The following is a 20,261-nucleotide window of genomic DNA, read 5'->3' on the forward strand; positions in this document are numbered from 1 at the left end:
TGACTTGCGGTGTACATTCTGTACCATGTAGCTCATAAATGAGTAAAGAGTAATGAGTTAGAGAGGAAATGCTAAGAGTAAATAAGTGCTAAAATTGCGTCTAAATTCTAAAAACTGCATTAAAAAGATAAAAATATTGATTCCATTATTACCAAAATGGCCGCCAAAATGATTAGCCTAAAATAAAAAATCCACGGCATTTACAATAATTGATTTTTTTTCAAAATCATTATTTTTTTATTGATTTTATTATGACATCCACTGGACGCCTGAGGATGACTACTGTATGAAGTCGAAACTAGTTGTGTGACAGAAATTGCAACAATTGGATTACTAGAAGCAGGTATTTAAAACCAATTTAATAATTTAAAGTTTTTTATATCTTTTATAACTTTTGAATAAAACAGCTGTCATACTTATATCATAGACTAACCAACACAAGTAGACTTCTCATCCCATTGTAAATTTTGAAGCACGTTTTTCGTGTCTAGTTCATGTACGTGACACAAAGGCGCTAGTGTCGATGAAACTTTGTTTCCATCATTTTAGGGTTAATTTCTTGATTTGTGCTTTACTGTTTGGTTATATAACTAGGGGACAAGTTATTGTTTATGATTAGATCGTATTATTTGGTAAACGAGGGTTTAAATGGCTGTAATAACGGGAAACAAATAGTAAACAAAACACGACCTCTACATAAACCGTACATGAACTAACAATAAAATTGTCTTCAGCTGTTCCATAAGGATGAGAAATCTACTAAGGGAGTATGTTTTATCTATGCTTATATCAATCACCCTGTATACTTGAAAACAATTACTGATATGATCTGTTTATATTACTTGTTTACATTTTTTCAGTCCTTTCAAAACCGTGTAGATGGATTAATGATTAAACAGAACAATAGATGAATTATATTTTTTTATTGAGTTTAATCTCATAAATATTACAAACTATTACTAACACCATGGAAGCATGAGAAAACTCACAATGTTTATCTTTGCATTGACATTTCAATGTAAACAAGCAGAAGTATGAGCTCAGAGATAGTTTTAACTATTAAGATATACTATGATGTTAAGGAGACACCCGTTCGTCGAAACTTTTCTTCCCGTCGCGAAGGACAGGTACATCAGCTAGTTTCATGGGCACCCTCAGGATTTGGAGCAGGGGGACGCAAGTGCACATATCTACACCTCTACACAACATGGTTACAGCAGCTAGTTTCTATATAAAATCCAGTTATGAATCGTCCCCAAGTGTTTTTGTAACACCCTTTTTACCTTGTTGATAGACCAGAAAAAACAGTATTTAAATTATATTTAGTGATTAAAATAGTATTGTCTCTCAGATTATTTAATTTATCACCATCTGTAGTAGTAAAGGTTGCTTGCATTTTATTTGACATGACAACTTTCATAAAAATACCTAATGGAAAGTTCCTCACTTACCGTTGACGTTTGTGTCTTGAAAAATGAGTCTCTCATCGGTTACATAAGACTACAATGATGGTTTTATCAATTTTTGAAGTGACAAAATGATGAATGGGCCTTGTCACAAATCAATGAAATCAAGATAGTCTATTATCCTACACACGGGCTTGTTATCTTTTTTATATAAGAACGTTGCTAAATTTGGATACTAGAAGTGTATAGCCTATCGCGATGTGGTTCTGGAGCATGTTTATGGTGAGCCTAGGGGTTGTCCTAGGGCCGACCCTCCTCAGACTTGGTACAACTCGGCGACCGTGTACCAAGTATACCCATGGTCTTTTAAGGACAGCAATAGTGACGGAGTTGGAGATCTAAAAGGTGAGTAATGAGTAAACTTTTAAAAGTTTTCTTCACGTGTTACAAGATTCCTGATAAAAGCCAGAGACTTTTAAAAGACATCGACCAGTTGTTAATAAGTTAAGTTAAGCTGGACTTGTAAGTCTAACTACTTATTTGTTTTGGATTTGTTAATTACCTCTTTTCTATACAAGTGACAAAATCCTCATATTTTTACAACTTACATTATTACAATTTTATTCTCCTGCACAGACAACAAAATACAACGTATTCTGAACTAACTCTAAATGAAAGAAAAAAAAACAATAGTATATAATCGTACCTAGGGCCAAAAATGAGGTTTTGCTGGCTCGAGTTCATTTAAGTTCAAGAGAAGTAATAATCTGAGGGACTCACTCGACTAACAAGCTCGTGATCAAACGATAATCATGCACTGCAGACTACTCCTCAGCCAAGTGCGTTATGAATATTTTCACTATATAAAATAAATGGATTAAATAATTTATCCCATCTACCCCCTTGGGTGGTACCTTCTATGAGTGTGGTTTGAAGGCCCATTACGTTTTCAACTTTTTTTATTAATGAACGACATATCCTCCTATTTAAACATTTTCAAACGATTCTGAACAATTTACTTACTTATTTTGAAAATACTATAAGAGAGGGCATGATTTGTAATATAGTCGCAATAAAATACAGTATAAACATAAGCAAACTGACAAATACTTTCCTACTTTAGCAAATTTTACAGCCATGGGGTTATACAATATTGTGTAGAGTTAAACGGGCCATAAAGTACTGAATTTCAATCAAAAATCTTTCTAGTCGTTTTTGGTGATATCAAGTTAATTAAATCATATCAGTTGTAATATCACTTAAAAATTATAATGCAAATAACAGAAAAAATTATTGGCAATTCAGATTAGCAGATAAGTACTCATATAACAAATGTCAAGAAAAACTACAACAGGTGTAGGCTATAGCTCTTTACGTACACATCCTCATATACAGACAGATATATCTTTTCCCCCGATAACTCAAACTCCCGAAAATCTTGACGACAATCATACTTTTTACGCATACTATGTAACTATAACTAGAAGTTATATATATAACTTCTATACCTATGTAACTTTATGGTTCTAGTATTTGGGACACAGTGAGATTTTTCAGGCTGATTTTGTTACGATTTACTAAAAAGTAGATACAACTGAAACACTGAAAGTTGACATCATCCGGGTCCGGACTTGCCACGGTAATGGTTCGGGTACCTTTCACAAGCGCTGTGCTATGTAGTATCATAGACAAATGGTACCAAAACCATTTCCCTAATAGCTGTCTCAGTAACCACAGCCTAACGTAACCTAATGAAACGTTTTCACGTTTTCATTGTTTTTAAAATGTCGTTTAGGTTATGTTTATACTTTTTTAGGTTATGTTATGTGCTTTGCGGATGGCATAATTTTTCACTTCAATCGGAGTTCCGGCATGTAGGGGGAATAGAGTCTATTGATTGGCTGAAAAGTGACGTCATGACTTTGAGTACATTTTTTTCACTGGGCTACCCTAATATTGATTGAAAATACTGATTCCATTACTTAACCTTCATTCGATTTTTCTATCACCAAATTTGTTCAGTTGGGTTAGGTTATAAAAGTTTCATTTTATCATTGACTTTATATCTACACAATCTATATAGTTTACAAAATTAGAATATCTGCATCTGCCATCTGTTACTGTTGGTTCAGACAATCAAATGACTCCATTCACCTATATGCCAGAACTTCAATTGAAACAAAAATTAACCTACTGGATGATTACAACAGTTAAAATCAGCTCGTTTAGCAATTGGGAATGAATAAGGCAGAAATTTGATATTTTTCGTAGTATACATAAGTGGCAGTGTGATCATTTTCATGCAGTTTCAGGAAGTAAACTTTGAGCAATCACAAAAAAATAGTTGATTGAAACGGTAGAGCAGGGTAAATAAACCCGGACATTCTTGACACATTTTTATATATATATAATGTTTTCTACTTTATTATCTCTCTTAGGCATCACGCAGATGGCGAGCTACTTCAAGGAGATCGGCGTGACCGCAGTGTGGTTGTCTCCAATATTCACTTCCCCCATGGCAGACTTTGGCTATGATATCTCCAACTTTACGGACATTGACCAACATTTCGGCACCATGCAGGACTTTGAAGAGCTTGTGGCCAAATTCAGAGAACTGGGTATGATGGATTTGTAAATCGATGTTATAAAATGGAAGAGACAAGCATGCATTATGGAGAGCCTCAGGATAGTTATTATGTATCTAAATGTCTAATAATTAATTGGTATCGAATTAATGGACTTATGATTAGTTTGCATAGATAAGTTAATTTTATTAAATATATATGTATATGTGTATGTGTATGACTTGTATATTGAATCTTTTAAATTTCTATTCCAGACATAAAGATTCTACTGGATTTCGTCCCCAACCACTCGAGCATTGAACATCCATGGTTCAAAAAATCAATTCAAAACGATCCTGACTACAGAGACTTCTTTGTGTGGCACGACCCAAAATATGACACAGCTGGCAACAGAATACCACCTAACAACTGGGTAGGTTATAAAAGTCAAGTGCTCCAAAGGCACCTGAGAGGGTTCTTTATTGCTAGATGAACTGTAAAGGAATAATAATTTAACTGCACACAATTTAATTTTACTCAGTAGTACTTATGATCCACAGTATACAGCGAGACACTTTGATTTGATTGGCCAAGAACTATATAATCTTCGGGCTGATAGGTAAAATCTTCTGTGGGTGATTTGTCTCATACTATATCGTGTTATTTTCAAGGATATTTCATGTTTCGTTTCTGACCACTGTGCATTATCTGTAAAAATGATGATTTTCTAAAAAATGCAAAAATATTGATCCTAACACACTTTTTAATAGAGGTGCACAATATAATGTTAAACTATAAAAAGTGTTTACTGTATTGTTCTAATGCCAATAACTGAATCGTTTATACAATGAAGTAGCCCTTCTTCAAAAGGTAGTTTCTGAGAGAAATAAATTCATAGACCTGATCTGTCCGAAACGATTAGTTGTATGTAGGCGTAATTATGAAATACAATTAACTGTGTAATGAATTTAGTACAATTTTAAATAGAAGTAAATGCTACAATATTGAGAAATCGTTTTATCACACAATGTAATTGTATAGATGAGTGTATTCTCCGGGTCAGCATGGGAGTGGGTGCCAGAGAGGAACCAATACTACCTCCATCAGTTTGCCATTCAGCAGCCTGACATTGACTATAGGAACCCTGCTGCCAGAGGGAACATGACAGTGAGTATAATTTTACAAACAATTAAGTGTTATACCTGAATTATATTTATCTATTGAACCAACATACCAAACAAGAATACTTTCGTGAAAGATTCACGCAGGAATTATGAATCGCAGTGAAATCCGGGAGCATAACATGAGGCTGGGTCGTTTTCATACTAACAGAAGTTCTCACCCTTCTGAGAAACCAGTGACCTGAAAATAATAGGTATCAATTTTTTTTGTGAGTATGTAGACAACACTATTTCGTTTTACACATGATTACAGGCCTCATTACTTTGTGCCTGGAAATGCTGCCCTTTCTCCCATCTCGTTAATCAGGGAAAAGTAAAGAAGTAACACAATTTAGTCAAACAATAACTAAAACAAATGTTTTTTTAAGGACGTACTCAACTTCTGGCTGGACAAAGGTGTGGATGGGTTCCGTATGGACGCAGTGGAACACTGTGTTGAGGTGGCGAACTTCACTGATGAACCTGCAGTTCCTGGTACACCTGGGAACACGTACCAGACCCTGCAGCACATCTACACCGACAACCAACCTGAGACGTACACTTTGCTGAATGAGTGGGCAGAAATGTTGCACCAGAGATCACAGCAGGATGGTCGACAGAGGTATTTTTCCCGTTTGTTTAACGTTGTTGCTATAAACAAACTGTGCAAACCTGGGTCTTTTTATTATTTACCTTCAATCTTTTGTTAGGAAGCATAATTTACTATATCGTATTCCAATGAAAAATTTCATCTTCGCTCAGAATCGATCCAGCATTGGAATCGAACACTAGGTATCGAACACGGAATCCACAAAATTTAGGTTTGGTTGTTAAGCTATGAGATTTCACGATTAATTCATGGAGGTGGTCAACTGTTTAAGGAGAAATATATAGAAAATGGGGAGATAAACCTTTCCATTTCTAGATTGCAAATCAATAAAAATGAGATTGATTCTGGATCCAGATAATGTCAGAAATAATAATTGTACTGTACTAGTAAAATTTTGAGGTGAAATAGTAACAGAACGTCAACTGTAGTGAACCGCACTAACATGTATGAAAGCGTTGTGCATATTTTTCAATGTTTAAAATATACACCAATGTCTCTGATTATACAAACTGAAATTAATTGTTGTTACAGGGTTATAATATTAGAAGTCTACGCCCCTACTCCCATAGCAGTAACTTACTACGGGTCTGGCAACGCGAGCCTGATGTTTCCATTCAACTTCAACTTGTTGGTCCATGGAAATCAATCTGTCCGTGCACCTTTCATCAAGTCCTTGATAGAAGACTGGATCAACCAGGCACCTAAAGGGAGCCAGCTTAACTGGGCGGTAAGAAATATGTTTATTCTAATTATCGTGCCTAATTACTATTTCGGCTACCCTAGTAGTCCTACTAGTAATATGGGGAGCGAGCTGAGCTAGTGGTAGAAAGCGGGGCTCGGGTCCCCGAGGTCCCAGGTTCAATTCCCGTCATTCACCAATGAATGTTATCCATGTGATAATTCTGCGACCCTCTATGACTAAGCTAAAGTCATGAATTTTAGAATTAGCCCGGAACAGAAGACGAAACTTGCCCAAACTCTATAATAATAACAATAACATATGGTTTGAACAGTTCAATTCAAGATAAGGTAAATTATGTTTGTTTTGGGCCTGTAACATAATTTTTGTTTATGTTTGTAATTTCTGTTCTAATATGGGCTAAAGTAATGTGTAAAAGAGTTTTGGGTTAGATCACATCGTCTATGAATGTGAGACATGAGAAAACCCTAGTAATCTAACTCCTTTGTCTGAAAGAGGCCTTTCAGACCTTTGACACTGTATAGAACCAAACATTAGGACAAATATTATTGCGGGGGGTATATAATATTTATATAATATACTGAATAAAACGTTTTTTTATTTTTCCTAGGTTGGAAATCACGACAACATCAGAGTGGCAAATAAGTACGGTACAGAGATGGTGGATTCTATCAACCTGCTGACTGGAGTACTTCCAGGCATCAAGGTTGTATACAACGGTGAAGAGATAGGAATGGAGGACGCCTTCGTGAGATGGGACCAGACTGTAGACCCAATTGGCAAAGACCTGGGACCGTATCGTTACTTGGAAAAATCTAGAGATCCACAAAGAACGCCCATGCAGTGGGATGACACTCTAAGTTCAGGTGACTCCGAGAGTGTCAAATTATACTGACGAACTTTTAAAACTAAGTACCTTTACCAGTGTATGGTAAAATTAAAAACGTAAGACTTATGTTGACGGCGTAGGTCAAGTTAATTCAAAAATATTCACCCTAGAAACATTTATTTGGTTGATTATTATTGGAACTTTCAAGTAAGCGTCACTTTCGATAGGCATTGCCAAATAAAGTTTTAGTTAACGATTCCCGTTAAAGGGCACGCCTAGTAATCAAAAGGTGGCCGATTCAATACTTAGAAAGGTGTGTAGGGTTTTGATGGTTCGAAACTGGACACGGCTGTTCCTGGTCATTGGGCTAAATAAATGATCCTGGCTAATGAAACAGCTGATCTTAGTCAATAACAAAGCTACACAATCATTTCACTCCATTCTACACTCATCTTTTATTTATGGTTTCAAATACGCCTCTAGGTTGCGTCCCCATATCAATTGATAATGATAGTGTGGCTTTTCAGGTCGATAAAGGGAAATCTTTTTGGTGATAGGAGGAATTATTTCTATTGGATAAACAATTGGGACGGGTGGCGTCGTCCTGTAATCCAGCTACTAGGAGGCCACGAATTGTGGATATTTATAGTGATTCACTGTGGATGCGATGCTCCCTGGTGTGGATTGACGTCCGCACTAGTGAGTACTATGACTATCCGCAGTACTATCCTAATAATTAGACCAATTCGTTAATTACGAGGAAAAAATGTGGTTCGGATTCCAAAAGAAACTGTAAGTCCCTTAGTTGCCATTAGCTGTATGGGCTATTAATTAACAGCTGTGTCTAAGGAACATGTCGGCCTTAGTCACTAACAAGACTACAAGATCGCGCCACTCATCCTACACTCATCCTTCACTCATATTTGGGTAAAAATACGCACATAGTGGCGTCCCCATCTTAAATCATTGATCATTGATAATTAATATGACACACAAATATGATAAAAATTATTACATTACTTTTACCAAAGATTACATATGCTACGTAAAATTTTGCGTAGCATATGTAATCTTCGATTTTACGAAGTGAAGTGAAAAGCAACCTTAAAAAACCAAAGAAATGAAGACAGGAGTTTAATGCAAAGGAACTTGCTCTTTACATTATTTATACCCAATTTAATAGTCACGTATATTATATTACGCAAAGTTAACTATCAGATGTCTCTTCCAGGGTTTTCCCAAACCCTAGAAACTTGGCTCCCAGTCAACCCCAACTACTGGTGGCTGAACGTGGAGGCCCAGCGGAACTCCAAGACTTCCCACTTGAAAGTGTTCCAGACCTTGATGCAGGCTAGGAAGGACCCTGTGCTGCAATATGGTGGTGTGGATGTCTACGCACCAGACAACGATACATTAGTGATCAAACGGTAACAGGCCTACTTTATTATTGTTGTTCATACAGTAAAACCTCGATGGTATAACTATCTCATGACTCATGACTATCTCATGAACTATCTCAGACTCTCATGAGTATAAACAAACAAGACTTGAAATCAAGGTTGTCTTCTTATTGAGATCTGCAAGAACATGTAATTAGGGTAACTACAAGTATTTAAAAATGTCTCTTGTTATCAGGGGTGACTTGTTTTCAAGGGATATTGTAATCGAGCTTGTACAGTTGATTGATAATTGTATAACTATTATACAAGTTATATTTTCACTATATCTTAAGAATATAGTAAAAACATTCATGGAGATTAATAAACTTAGTCTGCAATGATGGTTACAATTTACTGTCCGTTCCCAATTGCATACGAGACAATCTTAACTTACTAATATTGCATTTATAATATATGAATTTTTCAGGAGCTACCAAGGTGAATACTTTGCTCTGCTGATCAACATGGGCAGTCAGCAACGGTCATTTACATCTCAGAGCCTCTTCTCTTCACTTGGGCTGGATTTGAACATGTACGTCGTCGTGTCCAGCATCAACTGTAACTACAGTCCTGGGTACGTATTACTGACAAACACCCCATGAATATTCAATGGCTTTGACTGAACTATTAAATTGGTAAATAAAGCTAATAAGGGTGACTAATTTTCAATAAAACCGTATGCCGCACACCTATCAAATTCATACTTGAACGAACGTGGATGTTTACTTTCTCGACAACTCGAGTGACCGCTGTTAAAGCAGGCTTTGAACATCAAATGTTTGTGCATACTTAATTGCATACTTAACCGTTAACCTTTAAGTGCATACTTAAAGGTTAATAGTTTTTTAAGCTATAGTAGTAACATCGTGCATTTCTATTTCATGGATCTTCCAAACATTTTTTCGCAGGTTCTTTTTTTCCACGAGCAGAGACTATGATTGAATCCACACACGTGCTAACGTTTTAAGCTATGTGAAATTTATACCGATTTCTTTTCCATGTTTTATACCGATCCAAAAATGTTTAAATACTATTTGCATGGACAAATAAATATGTTAAACAAATATGTTCCCACACAGGTTGTACCAACAAAAAGGTTCACTCAACATCACGCTCAGGCCAAAGGCGTCAGTTCTGCTTACAACCAAGACTTGGTCCAACTCTACTGGATCTGATGCCCCACCACAGCTGACCATCTCATTGTTGGCTTTTGCGACGTTACTTTTATCGAGATTTTGGTCATAGTTTGTTTAAATAGGTTAAATTATAATTAATTTGTATCGTGATAAAGTATGATTAAGTTTTATTGTAACTTAGTACTGTCGGATACGTTTTCGTACCCTTTTAAATGTAAACTGCAATAAAATGCCAAAAACGTGATAAATATATAACTTATTCATTCCAAAACATTTGCGTGGAACATTTCGTGAGTTACGTCAAGTTATAATATATAATTAATACATATATAATTCATGTGTCGTTTGTTTGTGATGTGTGCAAATGTTCGTTCTTGTTTATACTGTATTTGTGATAAAAATATACCAATAATTAACATTACTGACTTTTAATTCACCTCAAAGTATTTTCTCAGAAGAAAGTGAATAAAAAACACTATAAGTAATCTTACGGATTAAGATGGGCTCTAAAATACCTGGCGACGGGACTAGAGGAGTTTGAAACTGAACCTACAGGACTGATTAGCTCGCACACTATTAAAGTTCTTATCATAAGCTGTGTCATTTAACTACACGTTTAAGTTTAGCCTACTTCTTGACTATTTAAGGAAACAGCTGCTCAAGAAGTGAGCGAGCAAGGGACGGCCCCGGCCCGGTCTCAGGTAGTCAAGGGTCCAGACGCCAAGTTAGTGTATACAGAGAATAACAACCAGGCTGTGATATTATATTATACACTCGGGATTGCCTAGTATTCCTACAGGCCCTGTTGTGTCTACAGGAACAGACCAAATCAGTGGAAGTAGATTATTACCGGTAATATAACATTTTAAGTTTGACGACTTATTTGGTTGTTAAGGAGTGGAGATAAGAAAAAAATTATGCGGTCATCATCAAAACTGTAATTCTTTAAAAGTTTACGCAGGGTAGTCAGTTTTTAAATGTGACTCTATTCGCCCGCTAAAGCTCGTAGAAAAATAATTATGTTTTAGCGATTTCAACCATTCACCATTTTCAATATCTGAACTTGTGCCGGTAGTTTAAGATCAAGTTCTATCCATATCAAACTTTAAGTCTCTAGCACGTTCCAAAAGGTTTTAGATACACATATTAATGTGAGTCTCTTTCAACATTATTCCACATTAGAACAACATGGGAGGGAATAAGAAATTTCGTGATGTGGGATTAGGAAAATTCCATTTTACTTTTCTCACGGTCATGGCCAACAGACCTAAAACCACAGAAAATGTCTAGTGTCTAGCTCATCCCCAAATGGTCCTTAATCCAGGTCCCCATTTCTGGTTTTAAAGTGAGTAAAATACCAATACGCAGTACCAATAGGCAGTTGATTACAATAGCTATTGAATCGGTTAAAAGATTTTCACAGGGGTGTCTAGTAATTTAATATTACATTTTTGCAATACAATCAATGATTAATTATTAATTAATTGTTATTATCAATTATCTATTCAGATTGGGTCGCCCGAGGTGTGTATTTTAACCCAAATATGAGTGAAGCGCTCGATGAGTGTAGAATGGAGTCAGATGATTTGTTGCTTTGTTACTGACTTAAGATAAGCTTGTTTATCAGCCGGGATCATTTGTTTAACGCCCAATGATCATAAACAGTTGGGTCTAGTTTTGACCAATCAAAAAGCTACTGACTTTTTTGAAGATGGAACCAAAAGGAGCTTATAGGCAAACTTTATAATTTATGGATTAATCTATATACATAAAATCCAATGTATGTTTGTTTGTATGTTTGTCCTTTATGGACTCCGAAACCGCTCGACAGATTGTAATGAAACTTTCAGGCATTATTAAGCATTATTCAATGATGGTTTGTGTAAAGTTTGGTGCAGATCCGTCAAAAGGGCTCCGCCCCAGTGGCTCTGGAGTTTCCCATGTTAACCTTATGAGTACTCATATTTAAATGGAATTAAAGAAAATTAACAGCTGGTTTAACTAAGCAATTTGATTCTGTGATGTTCAATAGCATTAAAAGTTAATAAGTTTACCAACAGGGTGCAGCACAATTATATTTTTTAAATTTATGACAACAGCTAATTTGCAACCAAAAGGTGAGTGAGCGTAGCGAACGAACTTCAACCTGAAGGCAAGTGAGCACAGCGAACGAGCTCCAACCTAAAGGTGAGTGAGCGTAGCGAACGAACTTCAACCAGGATCTTGAAAATGAACAAGCATTTGACATAAAAGCATAGGACAGGACGACGTCTGTCGGGCCAGCTAGTCTACAATAAAAATAAAAGTCTTGTGAGTTAGTTCAGTATTGTTTCATGTATAACTCACCCACACTCTGTCGTCTCACTGCATGTGTGTTCTCTCAGGGTCACTGGTCCCCTCCAGGTAATGGTCGGGTCCCAAGTTTCTGCCGCTAGGGTCCACAGTCTGGTCCCATCTTATGAACGTGTCCCTCATGCAGATTTCTTCACCATTTTAAGTCACTTTTATGCCTGGCAGAACTCCTATCAAGACTTTGATGGAGTCCACCATTTCTGGTCCGTATCTGGCTGCAACTCTGATGTTGTTGTGGTTGCCAACCTAAATAAAATTAAAGTTAAATTAATGTAGTATTTTGGGAGAAAGATAATTATCTAAAACTCATGATAAATTCTCAAATCAAAGTTTTAACTTATTTGTACGTACCACCCAGTTGAGTTGACCACCTTGTGCGTGCGAGATCCAACCATGAATTGGGTATTTGAGGAAAGGTGCTTGGTCAGTTTGATTGCCGTCAGAGAGAAGGATGAAGTTCCCGTAATATGTTACGGCTATGGATGCTTCGTCGTATACTTACAGGATGATGATTCCGAAATAGTTTGGCATGTACTATTTCATTGTATTATCTATATATCTATCTATATATTAATAGGCAAGCGTGTTTCTTTAAAACCTTTTTTCTCAGCTCGTTTGCATCGTAGGGAAAATCTACGCATGTTAGAATGCAATGTTCTATATAGTTGTTGTATTAATAGTCAAAGATATAACCTAACACCTTAGACATTCCATCCCTATGTTAAAGTTGTTGCCAGGTTTTTAATCAAATTTGTATTAGTTGATGTGAGCCACCAACAGATTGCGCTGATCTAAATTGCTGATTTATGTCGAATACGCGATGGTTTTTACCAAGTCAAACTGATGGACCGACTTATTGTGAGCTATAGCAACTGTAATGACCCATCAACTATGTCAGCAACAAGAAAAAAGGTAGAAAATATAATTTTAGACACTAGCACATTTGACTGCCTCACACAACATTCTTTGTAAGTGAAAAATTGGTGACAGCTGATTCATATAAATGGGATGTCTTCTTCTGTAGCCAATAGTCAATGCTAACACCGTAATCAACAGTAATTACGAGGAATAAAAACGTTGTTACCATGAATTTTGTTAGACTGTCCAAAACTCGTAAAAGCCATATTGTAATCTCACTAAAAATATACAATAAGCTAATACATTTAATACCGAAATATCCTGAAAAAATGTTTTAAATCAAAATTCTGCAAATGGCTTTTGAACAACCCTTTTTATTTTTCAAACGATTTTTTTTTTAATGCCTTTTATTAATGTTTAAGTAGAGCTAGCAAATTTGCCAAATTACTGTTGGATTTAGTTGGTTATGGGGCTCAATAACTTCAAATCAAATCATTTTATTTAACCAAATTAACAATGATACAGTTTGCATTAGCCAGGTCAATTCAAATATACTATAACTTCCATTACTGTATTCCATTTGCTTTGAATTTTCCTTAACAATAAGATTACCAAACACCATAGATTTCATGGATATACCTAGATGTGGAAGTGATTTTATTTTGTTTTTATATCCTCAGAGGTGAAAAACTCACCTGCGGATGAGAATGGTGTTTTATGGCAAAACATTTTGGTTTCCCATTATCACCTCAAAACATAAAATGTTGATTCTTAATTCTTATAATTCTTCTTAAACGGTTCCTTATAGCTTATGGAAAACGCAGCAAACCTAAGTACTCATTAAGCTTAATGTTATTTGAATAGAAAAATAATAATACATTTTAAGGAAAATATTTTAAAGACTATCCAATCAGGAATCAGGCAAATTATTTAACTCACATTTCCAAACAAAATACTTATAAATGATCCATATGCGTTTTTGTATCACCCTAGTCTGCCGGGTTGGTACACCATATAAATAATAAACGAACTATAGAAAATAATAAAAAAAAAACAGTTTGTCTTAAAGTTTTTTTTTCATTACTCCCTATCCATAGTTGTAACGGTTGCTACCATTTTATTTTACAAACACCAAAGACAGCTTTATTACAAATACCTAATGGAATGTTTGAAATACTCACCGTTGACGTTTGTAAAGAATTGAAAAATGAGTCTCATGTACGGTTACATAAGACTACAATGATATATTACTTTAATCATTTTTTGAAGTGACGAATTGACGAATTAACCTTGTCACCAATCGACTAAATCCTATGATAGTCTATAATCCTAAATATGGCCCGGTTATCTTTTTTATATAAGCTCGTTGCTAAATTTGGATACTAGAAGTGTATAGCCACTCGCGATGTGGTTCTGGAGCGTGTTATTTGTGGTGAGCCTAGGGGTTGTCCTAGGGGCCGACCCTCCTCAGACTTGGTACAGCTCGGCGACTGTGTACCAAGTATACCCGAGGTCTTTTAAGGACAGCGATGGCGACGGAGTGGGAGATTTAAAAGGTGAGTTTTAAGTAAACTTTAACATTGTTGTATTGAGCGTTCTTCACTTGTTACGGGATTCCCTTTTAAAAGCCAGAGACTTTTCAAATGTGTTACTACGTTAAGTTTAGCTGGGCATGTAATTCTAACTACTCATTAGTTTTTGATATTTTTTACTAGCTGGCCCGACAGACGTCGTCCTGTCCTAATGTAGTTTTATGTCAAATGCTCGTTCATTTTCAAGATGAGCTCGTTCAAATGGCTCAATCACGTTCTGGTTGAAGTTCGTTCGCTACGCTCACTCACCTTTAGCTTGGAGCTCGTTCGCTGCGCTCACTTGCTTTCAGGTTAGCTCGTTCGCTACGCTAACTCGCCTCCAGGTTGAAGTTCGTTCGCTAAGCTCACTCACCTTTTGGTTGCAAATTAGCTGTTGCCATAAATTAAAATAGTGCTGCACCCTGTAGGTAAACCTATTAACTTTTTAATTCTATTGAACATCACAGAATCAAATTGTTTTAGATGAACCAGCTGTTAAGATTCTTTAATTCCATTTAAATAAGGGTAACATGGGAAACTCCAGAGCCACTGGGGCGGAGCCCTTTTGACGGATCTGCACCAAACTTCACACAAACCATCCTTGAATAATGCTTAATAATGCCTTAAAGTTTCATTACAATCTGTCGAGCGGTTTCGGAGTCCATAAAGGACAAACAAACATACATACATACAAACAAACATACATTAGATTTTAAATCCTACTAATATTATAAATGAGAAAGTTTAGATGTATGGATGTATGGATGTATGGATGTATGTTTGTGACAAGTGAACGCGAAAAATACTGGTCGGATTGGGCTGAAATTTGGCATCATGATAGCTCACATTCCCGATTAACATATAGGCATATTCTTATTTCAAAAATCCTTTCGGGCTCCGCCCCAGTGGCTCTGGAGTTTCCCATGTTAACCTTATGAGAAATGGAATTATTGAATCTTAACAGCTGTTTCCATTAAACAAGTTGGTTCTGTTCTATGATGTTCAATAGCATTAAAGTTACAAGGATTACCAACAGGGTGCAGCACTATTATTTCTTTTACATTTATGACAACAGCTAATTTGCAACCCAAAGGTGAGTGAGCGTAGCGAACGAACTTCAACCTGGAGGCGAGTTAGCGTAGCGAACGAGCTAACCTGAAGGCAAGTGAGCGCAGCGAACGAGCTCCAACCTAAAGGTGAGTGAGCGTAGCGAACGAGTTCCAACCTAAAGGTGAGTGAGCGTAGCGAACAAACTTCAACCAGGACGTGATTGAGCCATGCGAACGAGATAATCTTGAAAATTAAGAAGTTAAACGGGGCAAAGCCCGCGGGTTACAGCTAGTATATAGATATATAGATTATTAATTGTTTAAACGAGTAACAGAAATCCTGAACCGTTGACTATCAATGCCTGAACATTCTACATCTTACAGTCTCGTCATTTTACTCATAATCTCAACACACAATCCTCAATAAGTCGCATGCCTAATATTATCTATTTCTCATTTTGTCACAGCACAGACTACAAAATGATAAAAAAACTCTTACGAATTAAAAATATTTAAAATATACTTTTCTGGCCACTGTTAAATGCTATCAAATAGAACCTTTTAGGGAATTCCAACCTTGTATTTTATTGTAAGTATATCTCTGTATCGGGACTGACTCGACCAGCTTGTGATAATATGATGATTTTGCTATACAGATTACCCCTTCACCAAGTGCGTGTATGAATAAAATGTACACTATGGAAAATAAATAGATTAAATAATTTATCCCATATATCACCTAGAGGATGATCCCTTCCAGAGAGTTTGAAGGTCCATTACGTTTACAAAATGTTTGAGAATATTCTGAATAAGTTAACAAACTAAAATCCCTCTTTGCGACCATTTTCTCCCATTAATATACTGAATAAGTTTGTAATATTCCACAACATTCCCTTCAGGCTACACTACATTAGAACAATATACAGTACAATTAACAAAGATATTTATTGAATTCAAATTAATGGTGTAACAAAGTTAAAAAGCTATAATGAAAGGACTCACAATAAAATATAGGCCTACAGTTAGTTGAAGGATTATTATTTTTTTTTATTTAGGCTTATTAAATATAGATTTTTAAAAGCTTGATTAAAAAACTCTATCCCGATGTAGGGTGTCGTGCTGGTTTGAATGCAATTATTAAATAAATGAAATAACTTTAAAATAATTCCTGTGTAGCTTGCAATATTCCAACAATGAAATCAGTTTTGGCGTTGTCCATAAGTCCAAAATGTCCACTGAATTTATTAATAGGTTTAAAAGAAGGGTTTACTGAAGTTTGAAAGATGAAGTTGAAATCATGTCCTCTTGAGGTGTAAATTAATTAAATCTTCTTGAAGAGGTTGGGTAGATAAAATCTGGGGTCTTCTAAAAAAAAAATGAATTCAGCCTATAACCTCTGCATCCCTTGGAAGTCACCATAGTAATGTTCACAGGAGTATCTTCTACTGTTGAACACATGGTAAGGTAACACTAATAGCTTGATTTAGATTCCTTAATGACTAATTTTTAATTATAAGACGTGACATTTTGATATTACAATTCTCTTACATTAAATTATGTATCTAATGAATATATGTTTGCTATATTCATACAATAGCCGATCATTCCCACTGATAGTGATGCAACGACTCATTGTATCAACCATTTACAATTAAATTGGTCTTACCAGCTGATAAGTTTTCGTTCGGAGCATTACAATTTGACTTCTTATCTCTCAATCCTTCAACCTCATTGGTCTGTTAGTGTTGTCAAGAAAAAAATACCCCCGCCACAGCCACCTGCAGACTTAGCGAATTTCCATTTGCCTGATTGGAGATTGGATTTACACTAAAATGTCTCCTTAAAACTATCACATTTATTCTCTATTTAAAAATATTAGTTTAACGAGTACTTAGGTTTGCTGTAACAGAGACGGTAAAAAAGTGTTTTTGTTGTAAATGAACACTGTAGTTTAGTAAGAAATGAATGTATTTTCAAAATTTGATAAAAATATGTTCATAAACAAGAAAACTACAAAAACAGTTGACTTATTCTCCATAAAAATAACATGGGGATTTTAAATTTAAATTTTTTTGGAATTTTATCCGTAACCATCAGGTAACGCTTCAATATACTAAATTATTTGTTTTTTAGCTCTACAAAATGATTTGGAAATAAATTGTGAAATGTTGTGTTTTTAGGGTAAAAAATGGGGAAACCCAACTTTTACCCAATAAACCCCCCATAAACCCCCCCATAAACCCTTGTTCCCATAGTCCGATCATGCTGGTTCACGAAATCGTTCGAATAAATGTAGGTTTACACGTTTGTACCAAATTTCATCAAAATCGGAACATTTTTGCTCGAGTTATCACGCTAACGGATACACATATATAAATGTATATATACATATGTACTCAATCATATGTTCTCAAAATTCAACTATTTGTAAACATATTTATTTGTTATTTATTTGTATATTTATTTGTTTTGTTCATTTTTACATTTTTCATTAATTTCTCTTTGCTTGAAAACGTTTATATTAAACGAAAATTTGCAATGTTTCATGTTTCATTTATCATAAACTCTATCAAGATCTCCTCAAGAATAATATATATTATATATTATACTATATGAATTTGAACGGATGGTGTTTTTGGCCTCTAGGGACCTCAAAAAGAAAACGTAAATCGGTCCCGGGTCCAGGTCCTACCATGAGCATGAGTACTGCGGTAATAGCTTATTCCCTATATGGGAAATTCGCTAAAACTAAAAACAGGCTGTTAAGTAAGTAAACGATTTTGTATAGTGAATGTTTCCGCTTATAAGAACGGAATTGAATAGCCTGGTGTAGAAAACAGTTGTAGGTAAAAGTATTTTTCAGGGCAAGTTAACTTTGAGTTATCACAAAAAAATATGATTATCATTTTTATTATCTCTAATAGGCATCACGCAGATGGCAAGCTACTTCAAGGAGATCGGCGTGACCGCAGTGTGGTTGTCTCCAATATTCACTTCCCCCATGGCAGACTTTGGCTATGACATCTCCAACTTTACGGACATTGACCCACTATTCGGCACCATAGAGGACTTTGAAGAGCTTGTGGCCACATTCAGAGAATTGGGTATGACGAAGATATTATTAGAAAATGAAAGAGACATTAGTGTGGAGTGACACAAGGTCGTTATATTTGTCCTATGATTTTTGTGTTAGTTTTGCCGAGATCCTAGAGAAAAATATGTAACGTTTTATGTAAATAATACATACACATATGCATCATGTGTAAAAATATCTCAAATATTTAGTTCAATGCGATGCCCACGGCCCTTGTACGTTCAAAAGATGCGTTCTAAAGAAAGGTTATTTTTCCACTAAAAAAAAAATGTAAGATAGTTTGCATGTTTATAGAAATAACTAGCAGAGTACCCGTCCTTCGTACGGGGTTGGAATATAAGTATAAAATGCTTATTGCAGTTATACTCAAGCTTTGCGATTGCAATGGGTGGAGGACACAGTTTGATAAAATTTGCTTTTTTAAATTTACAGTATTCTATAGTATTACACATCTACCATAGCCATAATGTTCTACCATTTAACCTAAACAATAGAAAAAAATAAATTATCAATTCGCAAAATATCACAAACTATTCATGAAACGAAAAACATATACATAACTGTAAACAATCCTACTTTGACAGTTCTCATTGCGAATCACAGTTTTTTGTTGCTGCTTAATTCAAATTAGCTGTTTTCATAAATGCAAAAAAAATATAGTGCTGCACCCTGTTGGTCAATCTTATAACTTTTTAATGCTTTTCCATGTCATAGAACCAACTTTTTTAGTTGAAACAGCTGACTAAATTCTTTAATTCCCTTTAAATATGAATACTCATAAGGTTAACATGGGGAATTACAGAGCCACTGGGGCGGAGCCCGAAAGGATTTTTGAGATAAGAATATGCCTATATGTTAATCGGGAATGTAAGCTATCATCATGCCAAATTTCAGCCCAATCCGTCCAGTGGTTTATGCGTGATTGAACTTCAAACAAACAAACAAACAAACAAACAAACACACAAACTTTCACATTTATAATATTAGTAAGATTAGTAAGATGATATGTGTTCACAATCTGTCTACTATGCTATTAAAGAAGCCAGCTTTAGGTCATATTCAATTTTGTCTTGTAATTGTTCTCAAACTAATTGACTCATGACTAGTTTGAATTTATAAGTATGCTATATTTTTCGTATTTGCTTCGTTTCAAATTGTTTATACAATTTAACATTTATAACAAGCATACTGGTTCGTAAATGTATTTAATATGTATAAGTAGTATATATATTTAATATATATAATCTATGAATCTTTATTCCAGACATCAAGATTCTACTGGATTTCGTCCCCAACCACTCGAGTAACGAACATCCTTGGTTCCTAAAGTCAATTAAAAACGATACTGACTACAAAGACTTCTATGTGTGGCGCAACCCAAAATATGACATAAATGGCACAAGACTACCACCTAACAACTGGGTAGGTTACAAAAGTCAAGTGTTTTAGTTACAGTGGGGACAATGTATGTTAATGTTGGGTGGGACAATGAC

At 35.4% G+C, this 20,261-nt stretch overlaps 1 protein-coding gene and 1 pseudogene across 1 annotated transcript in view; both read left to right on the plus strand.

The window, feature by feature from the left end:
- Positions 1-1,626: 1,626 nt before the first annotated feature.
- On the plus strand, positions 1,627-10,262 carry LOC128993564 (maltase A3-like; annotated as a pseudogene).
- A 4,198-nt stretch (positions 10,263-14,460) lies between these two features.
- The window catches only part of LOC128991764 (maltase 1-like), a 12,768-nt gene continuing 6,967 nt past the window's right edge, over positions 14,461-20,261 (plus strand). Inside the window, exons 1-3 of the mRNA XM_054414940.1 lie at positions 14,461-14,610; positions 18,599-18,778; positions 20,033-20,190. Of these exons, the coding sequence (XP_054270915.1) occupies positions 18,610-18,778; positions 20,033-20,190 (327 nt within the window). The 5' untranslated portion in view covers positions 14,461-14,610; positions 18,599-18,609. The remainder of the gene's footprint in view (positions 14,611-18,598; positions 18,779-20,032; positions 20,191-20,261) is intronic.

Source organism: Macrosteles quadrilineatus, unplaced genomic scaffold (genome assembly GCF_028750875.1).
Source record: "Macrosteles quadrilineatus isolate MER2022 unplaced genomic scaffold, UCM_ALF_1.0 Scaffold_4__1_contigs__length_99947679, whole genome shotgun sequence".
Classification (NCBI taxonomy): domain Eukaryota; kingdom Metazoa; phylum Arthropoda; class Insecta; order Hemiptera; family Cicadellidae; genus Macrosteles; species Macrosteles quadrilineatus.